General features: G+C 40.0%; 1 protein-coding gene across 5 annotated transcripts in view; it reads right to left on the reverse strand.

The window, feature by feature from the left end:
• Positions 1–17,997, reverse strand: part of MLIP (muscular LMNA-interacting protein) — a 135,506-nt gene that overhangs the window by 70,219 nt on the left and 47,290 nt on the right. For all 5 annotated transcript variants that reach the window (XM_014948938.1, XM_014948937.1, XM_014948936.1 and 2 more), the window contains exon 2: positions 954–1,112. In XM_014948938.1, coding sequence (XP_014804424.1) covers positions 954–1,112 — 159 coding nt within the window. The remainder of the gene's footprint in view (positions 1–953; positions 1,113–17,997) is intronic.

Here is a 17,997-nt window from a genome sequence, read left to right on the forward strand (position 1 = left end):
GGAAATTCTTCTTTGCCTACGCAGAAACACAGGAAGACAGAGGCCAGGAATACCTGATTCTGCCTTACCCAGAGCACTACTTACAGCAAAAGCAATACTGAGCGGATGAAAATATAACTCAAGAGTTGAACATTCTGAAGATAATATTCCAGTGTGTGTCTTTTCAAACATGTCCACTCTCTGCCCAGACCAACCCCTTTTTCAGTCAGATAGGCCACTGAAAATGCTGGAACGTGTTCAGGTCTCAGCTGCTGTGAAAAGTTTTTTTAGCACCAACAACTGCAGCCCCAGCAATGTCCCAGGGAAGGAACTGTTACACAAGAGCAGAATCACCATAAGCATTAATATTAATCTGAAGGTTCCAGTTTCCTCTCAAGCAGAATGGAATAAAATTAGAGGCTGCTAAAATATTTTGAGGCAGGAAAGGAATAACAAACACATTGGGCTGACTAAAAGCAGGAGAACCAGGAACGTTGTGCTGCTGGCTTCACCATCATGGGAAATCATGGGGACAAGGTTTCAAGAGAAAAACCACCAACCTTTCACTTTGATGCATTACTACACAGCTATGAAAGGGATTGGCACCTTTGCTGGAAGCCACAGCTCTGGCATTTGCTGAAACCAAGATCCAGTGACCAATGCTTGGTTGATTCCCACGTTACAACACTCCTCACACACAATCCTTGTTCCCATAAAGATCCAGAAGGAATCCCCCCTTGTCTGCCAAGTATATAGCTCTTGCATGACTGACAGAAGACAGTAATGAGATGGGAAAGAGTTTCCTTACAATATAAACTCTGCCAAAAGCCAACCAAGCTGTTGAGTGGATATCAGACTTCTCTTGCACAAGCTAAGAAACAGTTCAAGGAAAAGAGCTTCAGTTCAGTGATGTTCAGGACAAAACCTTCTGTATCTTTGAAAGAGCAGAAAAATTAGTGCAAACGAAAATCTACCTTATTTATAATTTCTTGATTGCTCAGATCCTTGGGGTCCTCTGGAATTGTCACAAGGAACTTAGAGATATCTACCACCTCAAAATGGGTTGGAAGTCTTCCAATGTATGGTACGAATGTGAAGGTCAGTGGTTTAGTTCCAGATTCTTGAGAAGTAACCTACAAAACACACAATTAATTCAACCTTTTTTCCAAAGAAAAATTATTTTTGTCAGAGTTGAAATAACATTAATTACTTCATCAACATAACATAACACACAAGTCTATTATTAACTATATTGTTCATTGTTTATTTAAGAGGTCATTGTATATTAAGGTCTTCTTTAACAGAAAGAATACTGCCTTGATTATACCCATCATCACCCTATATATTCTAATAGCATGACAGAGCAAAAAATTTGTTCAGTAATTTGTTATTCTTTCCATTTTCCATATTAGAAACAGAAAAGTATATTCAATTCATTTCAAGATTGCTTTTGTCTTTGTTTAACTCCACTTCAGTAAAACAACAATGGAATTATACCACTGTATCTGGACATAATACAGCTCCTGGAGTATTTGCTTCACAACTTACAACAAATTGGAAGAACCTTTGCTCTGCAAAAAGAAAGCCAAACATGGTTACATTTTCTAGTGCAAATGCAGCTAATTCTGAACATCTGGGATGAATTCTGCTTCAAGCAAAGGATTTTCTCCCAGTTTCTATGGACCATTCAGCCACACACACCAATTAATTCTGTGTCTGTCATCTCATTTCTGCCTCCCTACCTGGCATTCTCTCTAGGCCCATGTACTTAGGGCCTGAATGCACTGAAGAGAAGAGGGACTAAGAGAAGGCAATTCCACCTAAATATTCAATTTTATGACAGTACTCTCCCATCACTTCTATCCTCTTCGCAGGAGGTACTGGACAGGAAAAAGAAGTCCACATCATAGTAAAACTCTCAGTTGCTTTGTCTGGTATCAGGGAGAAGAACTCCAAAGACCTTGGCAAGGTAAATAGAGTGAACCACATCCCAAACTGCTGAACTTGATATGCTGACTTTCCCACTACTCATTGGTGCAGAAAATTCTTCTTTCTGAATCAAAGCTATGGAATGTATAGATTTTCCCTTGTTTTATCATGTGATTTAAAGCTTACGGCAGCTAATTGTGTTTCCAGTGAACTCTAATATGCAGAACCTGGAACTGTATTGAATCATAGAAAAAAACAGGACCATTGCTTTGACTCCTTTTTTTGGTTTAGTCATTTAAAGTGAAACAAATTGGAGAGCTATGGTTCTTATTATGCTTCTTTGTCATTTGCATCCATAAGTAAATAGCAGTTACAGCACAGAGTGGATTTATGGAACACATTCACATGACTTGGTTTTCTCATGGCTGGAACATTAAAAACGCTAGACATAGATTTCCAGTTTTTAAATAAATCTAAGCAAATATTAGTTGCTTCCAGTGACAGCTGTCAGCTTCAGGCTTGAGCAAAACAGAGGTAGGTTATTTATACAAACACTGCCAACTGCTGTTTTCTCTACAATTTAGGAGAAGTCTGCTTTCTCAAACACAGGGAGAATAAATTTTCACATATCCACCTCTAATTCTGAAAGAATACGGTGGTTTGATGTTTGAAAGTGAAAAATTCTGAATAAACAGCAGCCATTTCAGTTCTGAAATCAGGCCTTTGTATTCACAAACTCGCACAAGTAGGTTACGTTGAACTGCAGGCTTGCTACCCTGTTAGATGTGTGCACCTCAAGGTTGTTTTGTATCTGTGAGTATTCTTGTGTCAGAGCACAAAATATTCCTTGTAAAAGAAAAAGGAAGAGTGAAAATGTGCAAATAGCAAGCTCCCAAACAAAGAGATTAATTGAAAGTTCCAATCAAACATGGTAGCACTGCTAAACTCCCAGCACTTTATCGGCATATTTGTAATGAGTAAATACAAACAAAAAGCCAAGTTATGAGGCTCCAGACCATTTTATAACAATGGAAAGATACTGCCAGCACCTAATTCTGTATGGTGTCTTGCCCTGCACTTCCAATTCTATTGCTTTCCTGGAAAAATTAAAGAATACATGAAGAAAACCTTGCTATATTTGGGATAAACATGTTGTGGAAATAACCATCAAAATTACTTGCAAGCTGAAACTAAGACTGGAAAATACATATAAAGATGTGCAAGCTAGAATATTTTTCAAGTGGAAGATGCCATTAAAGCATGATATTATTTATATTCTCCCTAGCATATTTTAGTTTTCCTGGAGTTTAGAAAGTATAAACCAGCGCACAACATTACTATATTTCAGAAAGTTTTAAGTTGTCAGATACTGCAATGTGAAGAAATGCATTCCACTTAGGTTCACTCATAGCAAGTGGGAAACGAACTTCTAGCAGGTGAAACTGGTCATGCAATCTAGGCTGCATCACAGAAACCTAGATAATGAGCAAATATTATAAGAGTGGTCAGAAAACCCAAAATGTTTCCACTAGAGAAAGCAAAAGATAAGAAGGACTTGTTTAGAAATATCTTTTCAGTGGTTGTTTTCATTTTACAGATTTCAAAAAATAAGTGAAAATATTTTGACATTTTAAAATTTAAATTTTAATTGGACAACGTGAAGCAGAAGGAACCACTACCTACTCTTTTTTTTTAAGGCAGAGAAAGAATTTTTGCACCTTTTTTCATATACTCATCTAATTGACTATATCTCTCTGGCTGATGTTTCTATCCTTGAAGAACTGAAAGAAATTAACAGTATGGACTTTTAGCATTTAATTAAATCTATTAAAAGCCACTCTGACAGGTAGAGGTAAATAATAGTGAAATAACCTCAAAATTCAAATATATATAAATATATATATGAAACTTTCTTGCAGTTTATAATCTTTTTCTCTGAACCCAATAGTAACAACAGAAGGAATTCAATGCAATACATTCCTTGCTGCTGTAATTTATTTGAATCAGTAGAGTTACGTTGGCAGTAAAATACCATATGAGATATCTATTCAAGTCAATACTAATGAATTCTGGCTTATATTATATAATTATCTTTATGCACAATGAAATAATTTATTGTTTTTAATTGCATCCTTTCATGTTACTTAGTTCTTGGAAGAATATAAATTATAGAGTTTAATATAAATAACCTTTGAATATCCATTGGGGGGGCTACAGGCTGCTGCATAATACATTGCTGAATAGCTTCAAAAGGAGAAACTTATTCTAGATTACTTCCATGACTTCCTATGACATTAATTTACAAACAGGTTTGTTGCATAATTAATACTATCAATTTACAACTGCCCCAGGGATGGTAACTTAAATTACATTAATTATTGTTTTCATTACCACAGCTTCTACAGTCCTTACTTGAAGAGCACATTTTTATTGTCTCGGTTACCTTATGAAGACAAATGAACACTTCTATTTAATCTCCCTCATGCTCTATATGCATTCAGCATACTGCCTATTTTGTAATTTAAATTGAGGTCCCATTGTCAGTGATTGCTTCCCAGGACTTCCTTCTGGAATACAGATTGCTACAGTGAAATTGAATACGCTGGTTTGCGTTACCACTTCTGCCACTGATTTGCTAATGTAAGTCATTTTGCTAATAAAACGACACCCTGAGAAAAACTCACGCTTGAAATATCAAGTACTTCCTTTGGAGGCTGTTTATTTGTTTGTTTAAAGGGCTGAAAATGAAATATATGCATAAGTAATAGCAAAATAACAGGCGTGTGCATCATGCCATGGAAACGTGTTGACTGAAGGCGCTGTTTTGGTCAGAGCAGACGTTCACATGCCCACAATTCCTGCGGGATAAATATAGCTCTAACGCAGAGCGAGACTCGCCCAGCCGGGGAGAGAGGCCACCCGAAAACATGGCCCGGGTTGGTTAACCTCTCCTTAAACTCCTTTTCTGTGTTCAGACTAAAGTCGAACCACAGAAGAGGCATTGTTTCCTCCTCAAGACAGAGAATAAGGCTAGTCTGCTACAGATGAAATGACCAGTTACTGAGATGTAGGGGTCTTCAGCGTATCTTCACCTCCTGACTTATGATAGGTATCACAGTAACCTAATACGGATTAGCTGATTATTGTGTAATGTGAGCTCTGGCTTATCTAAAACCTTTTACAAACAGCAGCAGATGATCATCTGAACACCAACTTTATGCGCGTGTGAAACTTCAGGGGGAAAAAGCTAAATCCGCTCCAAAAGCCCAGGGTGAAATTACAGCCCAGCTGTAACTTTGTGCCAAAATTCCCACCGACAGCTGTGGTGCAGGAACTTCCCCCCAGCCATTCTCCTGGCTCTGCCGTGTGCTCATCCTATCACCTTCAGCAAATCACTTTTCCTTCTCTCAGTACGGCAGCACAAACTAAAACGCGCACGCACTTACACACACACAGACATCTTTTGGAAATTAATGGGTATAAAGCACTAGAAAGAGCCAATGAGTAATAGTATAAAGTTGTAATCTATTATTTAAAATGCAAGAGCTCATTCAGCTGAAGTGTTTCTTTTCAACAGTAATTTTAATTAGCTCTTCAGCGCAGAAGACTTTATATAACTGTAATTGCTCTTTCATACCGGTCTACACATATGCAGCTAAGCACAGTGGAAGTTAAGTATAGGTAACCTTTATTTCCTCCTTTGCAAAGAGGGAGTAAAATACCTCTTCTGTTATGTTTAATTGATTAATTGAATGCAGATTGACTAAATGATCATAAAACATTAGACTTTAAGGTGACCCGGGACTCTAAATCGTATTTGAGGATCACTGACACCCTTAAAGCCCTTATTTGCTCCAGTCTCCAAAGTCTTCTAGGAAGCAATGTCTTCCAAGCTAAAAACTCCTCTGTTGTAGCATCCCAAGCTGCTCTAGTCCATCACCCACACACAAACCTCCAGCTAGGCAGTCTTACACCCAGATTGCCTCCAGCTACTCCCTCAGTAGGTAATCACCATTTCCTTCTGTCTGTCCTGAATTAATTTTACTGTGTGGATCAATCAGAAATGAACCAGAAATGTTGCTTCTGATTTTGCACAGGGTTTTTTTTGTTTGTTTTTTTTGTAGTACAGCCAGGTTTGCCATCTGGTCTTGCATAGAAGGCAGTCAAGGACTGGCAAAAGTAGACTGAAAAAGTTTGAAGGCTGATTGCAAAAGAAAATTTGAAAAACAAAACAAAACAAAAAACCAGTGGGGGCCATCTAGCATGCACAGAGCCCGCTTATCCAATACATTAGCAGCCAGAAGGTTGCCTGGGAAATGGGAGACTTCAGACCAAGTTTCGGTGCATGTAGATACATAAAAATATCTGCACCTAAACTTAGACCCCTACAAGGTCATAAGACTTAGAAGTTTGTATGTATAGAGTATCTGTACCCAGAGGCATTCACATACACCGACAGACGTACTATATGCTCATACAATGTCAGGACACTTCTGCCCAACAGAAGGGCTGCAGACTGCTTAGTCACATTAGTGTAACAGCAGTGAGGCACAACAGAGCCCACTCTTCTAGTCCTTTTTTGCACAACTCCATCTCAATTATTCAGCAACAAATTGAAAGAGAACCTGAATTTATTCTTTTTCCTGCAAAAATTTCTTGCAATTTCAGCCCCGCAAGAGAGTCCTAGAATGCTGCTCTCATCCTCACAGCAGTCTTGGAGCACACTCTCATTAATGTGTGTGACATAATTCCCCTCATTTTCTTTTCCCAAAAGCTGCACCTATCAGTAAGCACGTGTAATTTTCAAATCAAGCACTGAGAATAGAAATAAATCCCTACTTACATCTATCAGAGCTGAGAGATCAGTCTTGTGGGATGATGCTAGCAAGGAACTTCAATTTTACTGTAGCACACATCAGCCATTTGGCCCTTTGGTTTCCTGAGATGCCAGAGTGATTGAGGGTCAGAGGGATTTCAGCCAGACCAGCTCCCTCTCTACGGAGCTGAGGTCCACACAACGGTGAGGTTTCCCCACCACACCGCTGAGCAATGCCAGTCCTGCCTTCACCACCACAGGAGGATCAAGCCCACATGGTGTTTCCACCACAGATGAGCACCTCCAGCAATTCTCCTGTCAAAGGTTCACTACAAATCAAGTTTAGTAACACACCAGTGATATTGTTGCAAGCAATACATTTTGGGAGCAAGTAGTGCCCAGCATCACATCTGTGTCTATACACATCCCTGCATGTGTCTTCTAACGGACCGTTATTTTTGTGCAGTGAACAAACAATTGAGTGACTCCAGAAAAAGGATATATGTGTGGTGGCACAAGGCATGTCACGTTATCAGGAAACCATAGCTTGAAGGCTGCTGAAGAAAACCAAGAGTTTTTAACAGAGGCCTCCAAAACTACAAGCACAAGATAATAGCAGAAGTCTTGAAAGTGTCAGTATAGGAGAGGGGCCCTAGGGCTACAAGCAGAAATCATTAATAATCCTTTTATTACTCACTACAGGAATGCAACCTTGTGTGCTAGTATTAAGGATAACACATCCAGCCTATGTAAAACATATCAAACAGCATAGAGCTTGGATATAACATCGCATTTGCTGGCCAATGAAGAAAGAACAAGTAAGTGAACTGTTAGAGAACATAGGAAAATAACTTCATGTGGGTTAAAAGTGCAGGGGAAGTAAGTCCCACCATCAACACCACACACCTTCCTGCAAACAGCTGGAGATTCCATAACAACGCATAGAAACAAAGAGGTGGTAGAAATGAGAAAGTTTGTCTAGGTCAGTTTTAACTGCATAATTCTTGAGAATGAGCTGTAATAATTGATCATTTGGACTTTAAGTGTGAGTATCCCTGTAGTTGGACTAGCAATCATCGTATAAGCCCTTTGCACATGTGGATTTGTACGCACTTGTGTGAATGGTACAATGAGGAGGTGCTGAGAGAAAAAAGTATATGAAGAGAGGGTAAGTATGAGAGGTAGTGCATGAAAGTCTTTTTAAACTGATAAACTCAGGAGATTAGTGGTCCATTTGAAAACACAAGAAATGATAAATCCAGAATACCAACAGTCAGCCCAATCTGCCTGCAGCCACCAGGACACATTGGCATCTGCAGTAAAGAAATTGAACCCCATCCAAAAAGGCCGTAGCTGCTGTACATGGACAAAGACTGCAGGATGCAAACAAAGAAACAAGAGGCTTCCAACATAACTTTGTGACCATTCACCTAGAAGCCAAAGGCATAGCAGTAGAACCTTCTGCTTCTGCATAAAAGGTTGCCCTCCCAGCTGTGGCTCCAGCTGTGTTGCTATGAGTTAGTGCACGAGTGCACAAGAGACCTGCATGAGTAAATAAATGCACCGTGTGAATAGTTATCCACTGCTAACAAGAACAACCTCATTCTATTAATGATAATTGCTTGGCTAATAAAAAGTGTTCTGATAAATATTGGTTGTGATGAGTCCATCCTCTAACTTGACCCCCTGTCAGGGAGAAGGGAATCAACAACATTATAAGTCTGTGATGAGACTGCTAATGCTTCAATTAGATTTACCACAATTTTTTCCATCTCTGTGTGTGTTCCTCTACCTCGCATAAGTTCCACAAGGTGTCTGGTCTGTCACCACACCCTCGAGGCTTGGTAGCGGTTTGGATGCAGCAGATGCGACTGAGAGTTTCCCACTGGTGCAACTTTTCTGCTGGTTTTTGAAGAACTGCCTTCCTGCTTTGCTTACACACAACCGAAGGAGGACTGGCACAGCCTCACTTCAGCAGCTGAGTTATGCTTTAAACAGCCCCAGGTTAACAGCCCTGCGTGAAATCACCCACGGACTCCGGTGAGGGTGTGCTAGATGTCGAGGCTCTCAGTGCTTCACTGCAAACCTGCTGTAGCAAGAGCACTTCAGCAGTATTTCGGCATGCACAACGGCACTGCCAGTCTCTCTGTGTTTCCCCAGGTATAACTCCATCCAAAATGCTTCAACACAGAGTGCGAACACCCCTATCATCCATGTCTGACAGCAAGAGATGAACAACCATAGCCCCTTATGCCACAGTCACCTGGTATTGTTAGGACCTCCTCCAATCTGAAGGACCACAGGTTCAGGCTCATACTCATTCTCACTTCAAGCATTTTCAGCAAAGAAAACTGCCTCTTTCCAGGAGAGGATACAAGATAGTTTCAAACACCAGGAGGTCTCTCCCCACATAGAGACTCCAGCTACCTCTGGGTGACTTGAATGCGCCCATTCCCTCTGCCCCAGGTTAATGGCTCTTGTCATCACCTCCTGCCCCCAGATACAGCTCCATCTGCTCTCACCAAAACACCAAAAAGCAGGGAGATGCTGTTACTCATACATACCCTGTAGGTATCCTACACATATGTTCTCCAGGCAGCTGTCTCCTCATTCATTTTGACTCTTTCTGGTTCCCTAAAAGTTTCTTTTTAATCTCATTTCCCTCTTTTATTGTGTCTGTCTGCTCTCAGCTAAACAATGTTAAAAGTACGTTTAAATTTTTGATCGCTTTTTCAGATTAGTTTTTAAAAGATATTTTCATTTTTGAAGACTGTAAAAAGTAGGGAGGGTTGAATGTTAAAACATTTGGGCTGAGTTTGGTCTAATTAGAAAGTAACTTTTCCTTTAAAAATAATTGAAATAAAAGGTTGATATCATTTGCTCTTGGCAGTACAGATTCTGTCAAGCTGTCCCCTTCCATAATGGAAGCGGACTCTTCCATTATTATTATAAAACTTCTGGGTTTATTTCTTTTAAATCTCCAAAGCATGACATTTTCAATAGATACCTCCTTTACCAAATTGCTACATCTTGTGTCTAGGCATCTGTCTTGCTAAGGAGATATATTTTTGAAGCAGGGATCCAAAGGGTATAAAGAAACACATAGACCTGTAAGCTTTAATTTTCAAAGGCTATGCACCTGGCAACCACATACTAATGACAGATAATAGCACATCTTTCACATTTTAAAGTTCTCTCACTAAGTGATCGTGAGATACTCACAAATATTAATTTCAAGATTTAAAAAAGCCATCTGGCACTTGTATTTATCAGGGTTTTGATCAATCAGAATGCTTTCATAGATTTCAGGAAGTCCAAATTAAAATGTTCATCTTTATCCACTCTCATATGACCAGACTGAAGATTTCTGGATTATCTGCTGCCACTCCAGCAGACAGCAGTGAAAGCCTTATAATACCAGCTAGCCCAGAGCCCTCAGCTCCTTTCCATAAGGCAAAGAACTGACTACATTAGGGATACACAGAATATATTGGAAATATTAGATGCTAAATTTTCAGCTTTTTAACCAACCATAGGAGGAGGCAGATGACATTTTAATCATTAAGGAAAGGGTTATCTCATCCTGTATAATCAGCAATAGGCTTCCCATCAGAAGTCGTCTGCTCAAGAGATTTAACAAATAATCAATACTAGCCCGACTACAAGCATTCTTACCTGTTCTCTGCTAATAAAACTCAGTGGGCTGATAATTCAGATGGCTCTTTCCCCAGGCTGCTGTCTGTAGCATGTAGAGCACAGTTGGGAGATAAATAAAAAAGGAGTGAAGACGCGTGTGTGATAAAACTAAAGAGGACATATTTTCCCCTCCTCAGCAAGGATTTTCAGAGCTCCTTTTAATGAGCTGTTTTCCAAGTAGGTCTGTGTGGGCCTAAAAGAATGCTGGCTACAAAGAGTAATTATTCTGGCACCCAGCTACTAACAAAGAAAAAGGTAAAGCTGAAGGGCTGTTGGCTTCTTCTGCACGTTCACAGGAGGGCAGGATGACTAACGCAGGATCTTGTTTTCTTCTCTAATCGTTAAAAAGCAGCTGTCTTTAAACGTAGAACTTGAGCTTTCTGAGATATCAAGAGCACTGTATGTTTAGCAGTGCCAGGGTCATTTTCATACAACTTTTATCTATTTGGAAGAATAGCTACACTTGTTCCAACTAAGTAATTTTATTTTTTCCAACAAAAGCGTTTGTGTGAAGAATTGTCATTTTACAAACTAGACTTTGTCTCATAAAAAAAAATCTCAAGTTTTGCACTCTGGCATAATCATTTAGCTAAATGCAGTCATGTACCATTCCTCAGATGTTTTAGAGTGTAGGAGAAAGAATAGAAGTAGACTTTCCACAGCAGACTGCACATTTTGTACCAAGAACAAGCATAATTTCTTTAGCCAGCAAATCTGAGCAGCCTGAAAAGTAAAATCTATACTTTGCCTCAGGCTTCCTGTGCAGCCCTGAGTAAATGCCTATAACCCTGTCTATACTAAAATATTCTGACAGTCCATGGGTAGCTGCAACTTCTTTGCCATATATTCCCTGGTATCCTACATCCACATGACTTTATTTGGTTAGTTTTTGTGACGGTAACATGCGTAGTTAGCACATGCCAGCCTTAACTTAGGACAACTTTAACCTCTGTGGTTTCTGTACTAGGGGTGACATACGGCATCTATCAAAGTTCTCGTTTGAGTCCAGCCAGGCAGCTCTTCATAACTAGGACTACCCCATTCAGATGGCCATCTTTACCCGAGTCTAGTTCTAGTTCTGACCTGCAACTCGTATTCCTGCCAGAATGGAGACACAAATGATGTTTACTTTCAAAATCAGGTTTTCGTTTTTCCAAGCATTATGCTCTTGGTCTTATATTTCAATGTAATTTAACACATCTACTGACCAGTGGTTCTTTCCTTCCTTTTTCATGTTGTCCTTACTAATCTCTTATCACCTAGGTTTCTCCCGGTCACTCTCCTCTCCGTTTCCAGTTTGCAATCTACCTTTACCTTATGGCAGAGTTTACAACATCTGAAGCAGACTTCTAGAAAAGTGAGAAAACACAGCATATTTAGGTTTCACTTCATGACTGAGTATGCTACTTATGTCAGGCTTCTAAAGAACAGTCTTCCAAACTTCTGTCAATGTTATAAGGAATACTTTAGACTTTCAGCTGAAAATGAGTAAATAACACTATCTCTGTAGATATTATGAACTAACCAAAAGGATCACAGCATTATAAAAAGGGCAGGTGACAATTTTAACAAACAAAAACCTACACAGTGTCATTTACGTCCTACCAAGGTTATCTTCAGAAGTTCCCAGTATAAGACTACAGGTCACAATGAAAAGGAAACCACCTTTGCACGTAGTAACAGAGAATGTAGATTCAGTACTTGATTCCTACGTATTTGTACTTTAATGTTGCATCTTCATTCTAAGCAATTACAGGAATAATCACAGCTTTAATGACCCAATTGAGTTAGTTTATTACCAGAACTACAATTTCAGAGATTTTATAAATATTTTTATCACCTTAAAGTATTTCAAAACCTGTATTTTCTTTAACACCCCCAAATAAACTCAGTACAATCAAGACTGACCCTGACAGTAATTCTAGTATATTGCATATAGACCATTAAACTACCTTCATCACCAGGGACAACTGGTTACCCTGAAGCTGTGCATTAAATGACACAACTAATGTATGCCACGTGGGATGTGTTCCTTCTCTTCTCCTGTCCAGGGGTTTAGCATTTAGATTATGTTAAGAGTGTTCTTAAGTTAAGTTTATCTTGTTCTATGTTTCTAATTAGCTAAAGAAACAACCTCTGCTTCAAACTATAAGTTTTAGACTCCAAAATTCTGTAGTCTTTTAAAGACACTGTTGTTCCTTTTGCCTTAGTGGTAGATGACTCTGCAGTCTCCTAAGAACAGAGCTGCTAGATTCAGGGAGAATGTTGCTTGCTTACTGCAATGTTTTGAAATGTCTGGATCGAGGAGAGTCTTGCAATAAGTCAGACTTATAATTTTGGACCATTCTTTGCTGCGAGTTACTTGAAAGAAGTCAAATTTTACCTGAGAACTGACCGAAAATGGATGCAATTGCTGAACTTGGTCTTAGCTTCGAAAAGGGAATAAATATTTCTTGGAGACAATTAAACATTATTTCTGTCATTACTATAATAGAACGATAACATTTCTCATCATGTTCCCAATTATTCAACTCTGAGTTAGTCAACTTCAAAACTCTGGAAAATAATATCATATATACACAATTTGCTACCAACATAGATAGCTTTCTACTTTCCATCTATCATCCTGAAAAATGTGTTTCAGGTGGAAATGAAGATTGCAATTCAATAATTAGGTTAACACAAAAGTTGAAATACTTAAAGAGCTTCACTTACCAATTTGTTGGTTTGAGATATTAGTCAAAGTTTTAACTTCCAAGAGCAGGGATCATTAAATCAGAAATAAAAAGTACATCCTTCATTTAAATTCAACAGGAAAGACCCTGTAACTAATGTATTACTTTTTCACCCAATGTCTTGACAAGCTAGAAGATTTGCAATTAATTAACAGATTTGGACTTAATAAAGCTTCTTGTTGTGTTTCAGCAAATGACTCTTGCTAGGTGTGGCTCTCCCATTCCCCATCTCCAATGGGATATGTGCTCTCCCATTCCCCTTTACCCCCTCCCTGGCTCCTGTTCAAGCCATAACCACCAGTGGGAGCTGTGTTGAGTTGCACCTGGACTTTGGGGGTTGGCTGGCAGCACAGCCAAAACACTGTTTGGAATGGGGACCTAGATATTTTGGTCCCATGCAAATATGATTATAGGTCAATTATCTTACTCTATAAATAGCGGACAGCCCAAGAGCCCTTGGAGCTCTGCTGCACGGCAGTGGGCTGCACGCCAGGATCTCCCCTGGAGTGGGGACACTCACTTAAGCTTATTCCTTGAGGTTAAGTGATTCCGCTCCACAACAGATTCTCAGTAAGTGACTAATGGTGGGGACACTTGCTTAAGCTTATTCCTCGAGGTTAAGTGATTTCTCTCCACAACAGATTCTCAGTAAGTGACTAATAGCATGCTAAATTCTGAAATCTTAGCTAAGTGATATAAAGGATTGATTGCTCATATATAACCCCTTAGACATAAAATGTTGACCAAGTCTGGGACTATGATTGGGTCCAGCTGTACCTAGACTCCTCTCTGAGAAGGAGTTTAGAAAGCAAGGGAGTCCTTTCTGAACCTCGTGACTCAATGAGAGGGTCTCCCTGACAGCTTGTCTGAGCCTGTCCTCTATGCAATAAATAACTAAGTGTACCTTGCCATTGAATCTCGTAAAACACTGTCACATTCACTACTAACTTTGTTAAATCACTGTTTAATATTAATAAATATTTCACCACTTCTCTCTTACAAGTGAAGTTAATCACTACGCCCGTGACATCCTGGCATAGAGGGCAGGATGGTAGGCATTATCACTGATTATTTATGGAGGCATGGAGTGAACCCCAGCCCCAAATTCTCAGAGGAATGGGCTCATGATAATTCTCTGTGCAATAAATAAGTGTACCTTGCCATTGAATCTCGTAAAAATGCAATAAATAACTAAGTGTACCTTGCCATTGAATCTCGTAAAACACTGTCACATTCACTACTAACTTTGTTAAATCACTGTTTAATATTAATAAATATTTCACCACTTCTCTCTTACAAGTGAAGTTAATCACTATGCCCATGACATCCTGGCATAGTGGGCAGGATGGTAGGCATTATTGCTGATTATTTATGGAGGCATGGAGTGAACCCCAGCCCCAAATTCTCAGAGGAATGGGCTCATGATAATTGGCACAATGAGGACACTTCTCTCTTACAAGTGAAGTTAATCACTACGCCCGTGACATCCTGGCATAGAGGGCAGGATGGTAGGCATTATCACTGATTATTTATGGAGGCATGGAGTGAACCCCAGCCCCAAATTCTCAGAGGAATGGGCTCATGATAATTGGCACAATGAGGAAGTCGTTGAAGAGCCCTTAAAGGCAATTAGGGGCCACAGAAAGGATGGAAAAGATAAGGGAGTTAACTGCAAGATGTTAGGCACCTGTTCAGAAGCTGTGTACCGAGACAGAGAGAATAGACATAGGAGAGAGCAGGACCGAGAGAAGGAAAGAGAGAGCAGTAAGACAACTGAGGCTACTGTTTTCTTTAAAAATTGAAGAGCTGCAAAAAGAATTGCAGGAAGAAAAAAAGAAAAAGCAAAAATTGGGAAAAAAGGTCAAAATGATGCTTATACAGGCTCCTCCCCTCCCCCCGACCTTGACATTATACAGATCAGGAAACTGATAGTATCCCCTGAAGATTGGGATGGAGACATTTGGGGTGATCCTGATGATAACAAGTCAGAAGAGGATGTTCCTTTGTTCCCGGTAGATCCTCCTGAATACGAAGTCAGACTCATTGTTAAACCAGAAATAGCTGTGGGGCCCCGGGGTGCTAATCAGCTGCATACTATATGAACCAGCCCCTGGGATCCATTGCAACTGGCAAATTTGCAAGAGAGCTATAGCAGAAACCCTGGTGAAACTGAAACGGAATACTTGTAATGAGTACGCTTAAGTGGTGGCGACCAAATAATGATAAATCTAGACAAAGTCAGTGTCTACTGGGGTCCGGGAGTTTTCTGAAATTTAGGACCCAACCCGGCAGATACACCTCATTCTATCACCAGCCGAGCAGCTTTTTGGGCAGGAGGAGTTGACAGCACAGAGCAGGGTGAGCCCTCCATAATCCCCATTACATCCATAGCCATCACAAAAGTCACTTGCCTACAAGTCCTGCATGAATGAGGACACCACGATGTCCCACTACTGGCTACAGTAAATCTTGCAGTGTCAAAACCATTGATCAGAGGAGCCCCAGCAATTCTTAAACCCCACCTAGCTGCAAAACGGGATGAGATTAGAAGAGATACCAAATTTAATACATGGGACAATCATCCTCCCCGGCGACTCCTTACATGGGCAGAATTAATGCACAACATGGTTAACTACAGCCGTGAAATGGTCTGGGATGGTGCAGCAGTTGAAAAACAAAGCCAGAAATCCCGGGGAGGAGATCACAAAGTAAGACGCGTGAGACAGGGGAAGAGGAATTAAATCAAATGGAAATAAACTTAAAAATTTGCAGAGTCTCGAGAACAGAGGAATGAATTGTGGAGGAAAGCATAAGCACTAGGCATTCCCAGAGCCCAGGTTCAAGGTCAGCCTACTGGTATCATCTTGAGTCTGGTGAGGCATTCCAGAAACAAGATAACAGTGGAAACAGAGACCTTGTTTCAACTTCTTTGCAGGGGAATAATCGTTTTCTCCCTCTTAGGGAGGAATTGCGGGACGTGAAGTCAAATAACGAGTGATATCCAGAAGGCAATTGGGCCTGCAGGTCTGGAAAGAGGAGACTTATCAGTGGATAAGTGATGAAGGTCCATACTTATTAATGCTGGTCCTCGGAGACAATTATTAAGATTTTTAATAGATACGGGAGCACAAATTTCAATACTGGCACAATGAAATGTTATGAAAATATTTTAGGTTTTGATATTTTAAGCGGCCGAAGGTGGTGCCTGCCGTGCGGCAGCGGGTGGTCCTTCGGCTCAAACACTGGGCCCAGGCCCGCTCAGAAACGGGGAGGCCACAGACCCTGCCATCCCCCAGCCAAAAGATCACTAATGTACCCCACTATCCCATCTCTGCTGCAGCACGAAAGGGCGTTGCTGAAGTCAGAGATGATTTGGAGAAAAGACAAATTATGTCCAGAACCCACTCCCCTGTCTGGCCAGTTTGGAAACCAGATGGGAGGTGGCATTTAACAGTCGATTACCGCCATCTAAATGCTAATACAGGCCCTCTAATGCCTCTGTACCAAACATTTCCACCTTCACAGCTACTCTGCAAGCTGCTGCACACCCATGGATGGCAGCTACGAGGTGTAAAAGATATGTTCGTTATGGCTTCCTTGAAGGAGGAGGATACAAAGAAGTGTGCTGTCAATTGGGAGGGAATACAATATACCTTTAACAGACTCCCACAGAGGTATAAATGTTCACCCACAATTGCTTGTGCCACACTTGCTGAACTTTCACAGAGAGTCTTCCCCAAGATGTGAAACTGTACCAATATATTGACGATATTCTGATTGGAGGAACTTCTCCTGAGACAGTGGGGGAAGCAGCAGTGTGGCAAGCACTAAATAAAGCAGAAATTGAGGTTCCACCTGCAAAATGTCAGGGACCAAGTAAAGAAGTAAAATTTTTAGGTACTTGCTGGATAGCAAGCAACATTGTGATTCCTCCAGACACTTTAAGAAAAATCGAAGAGCCCCAGTCAAGGAAGGAATTACAACAATTAATGGGAACTTGAGGCTATTGGAGGAAGCATGTGTCTGGATTTTAATCACTACAGCCGTGACACTAGGATTCTTCATGCCAGACATTACATAAATCCTGTGAACAATATTAAGAAATCACAAGAATTTTTAATAAAGCTCTAACATTTGTATGCATGAGGCATCATGCAAACTCAAAGCTTCATATTCAACATCTTCTGAACAGCTTCAGAGGTTTACATAATACAGAAACATATCCAGTCTCAGACTAAAAAAATAAAAAATAAACATTTTAAAAAAACTTCAAACTAAGTCATGCATTAAGAACATCTTAACAGCAAAGTACTGGCAATCCAATGCAATTGTATTTATGCATGCTTCATACTAAAGCTTCAGGTCATTTTAAAGTTGTCTTAACTTGGCATTTAAGAAAAGAGCATTGCTATGCTACTTCTGTCAAATTCTGTCTTTTTCATGGTGCTAGATTTTATATTCCTACTGACTACGGCTGTTTTTTCAGGAAAAAAAAAAGTGGTTAGGATCTCAGTCATGCCAACATTACCCAGCTGAGTTTTTTACTACAGCAGAGACTAGATGTCTATGGAAGAGCTCAGGCACTCAAGAAAAGCACAAAGCAGACATGCCCACAGGATCAGTTCTCTTAAAAGAAGTGTAATAAATGACGTGCATTTTACCAAAAAAAAATAGCTACCTCATGCGGTACATGTCTCACAGCCCCAATCTCTGATTTTGCATCTGCCCTGCCTAATAGGTTTTGTTTGTTAACCAGCCAGAAATTGGCATGGAGAAAGGAATTTGAAAGTTAAGGAAATTAAACAAGTTATTTTTGGAAGTAACTAAAAAGCCCTCTTGTAC

This window comes from Calidris pugnax, unplaced genomic scaffold (genome assembly GCF_001431845.1).
Source record: "Calidris pugnax isolate Ruff unplaced genomic scaffold, ASM143184v1 scaffold141, whole genome shotgun sequence".
Classification (NCBI taxonomy): Eukaryota; Metazoa; Chordata; class Aves; order Charadriiformes; family Scolopacidae; genus Calidris; species Calidris pugnax.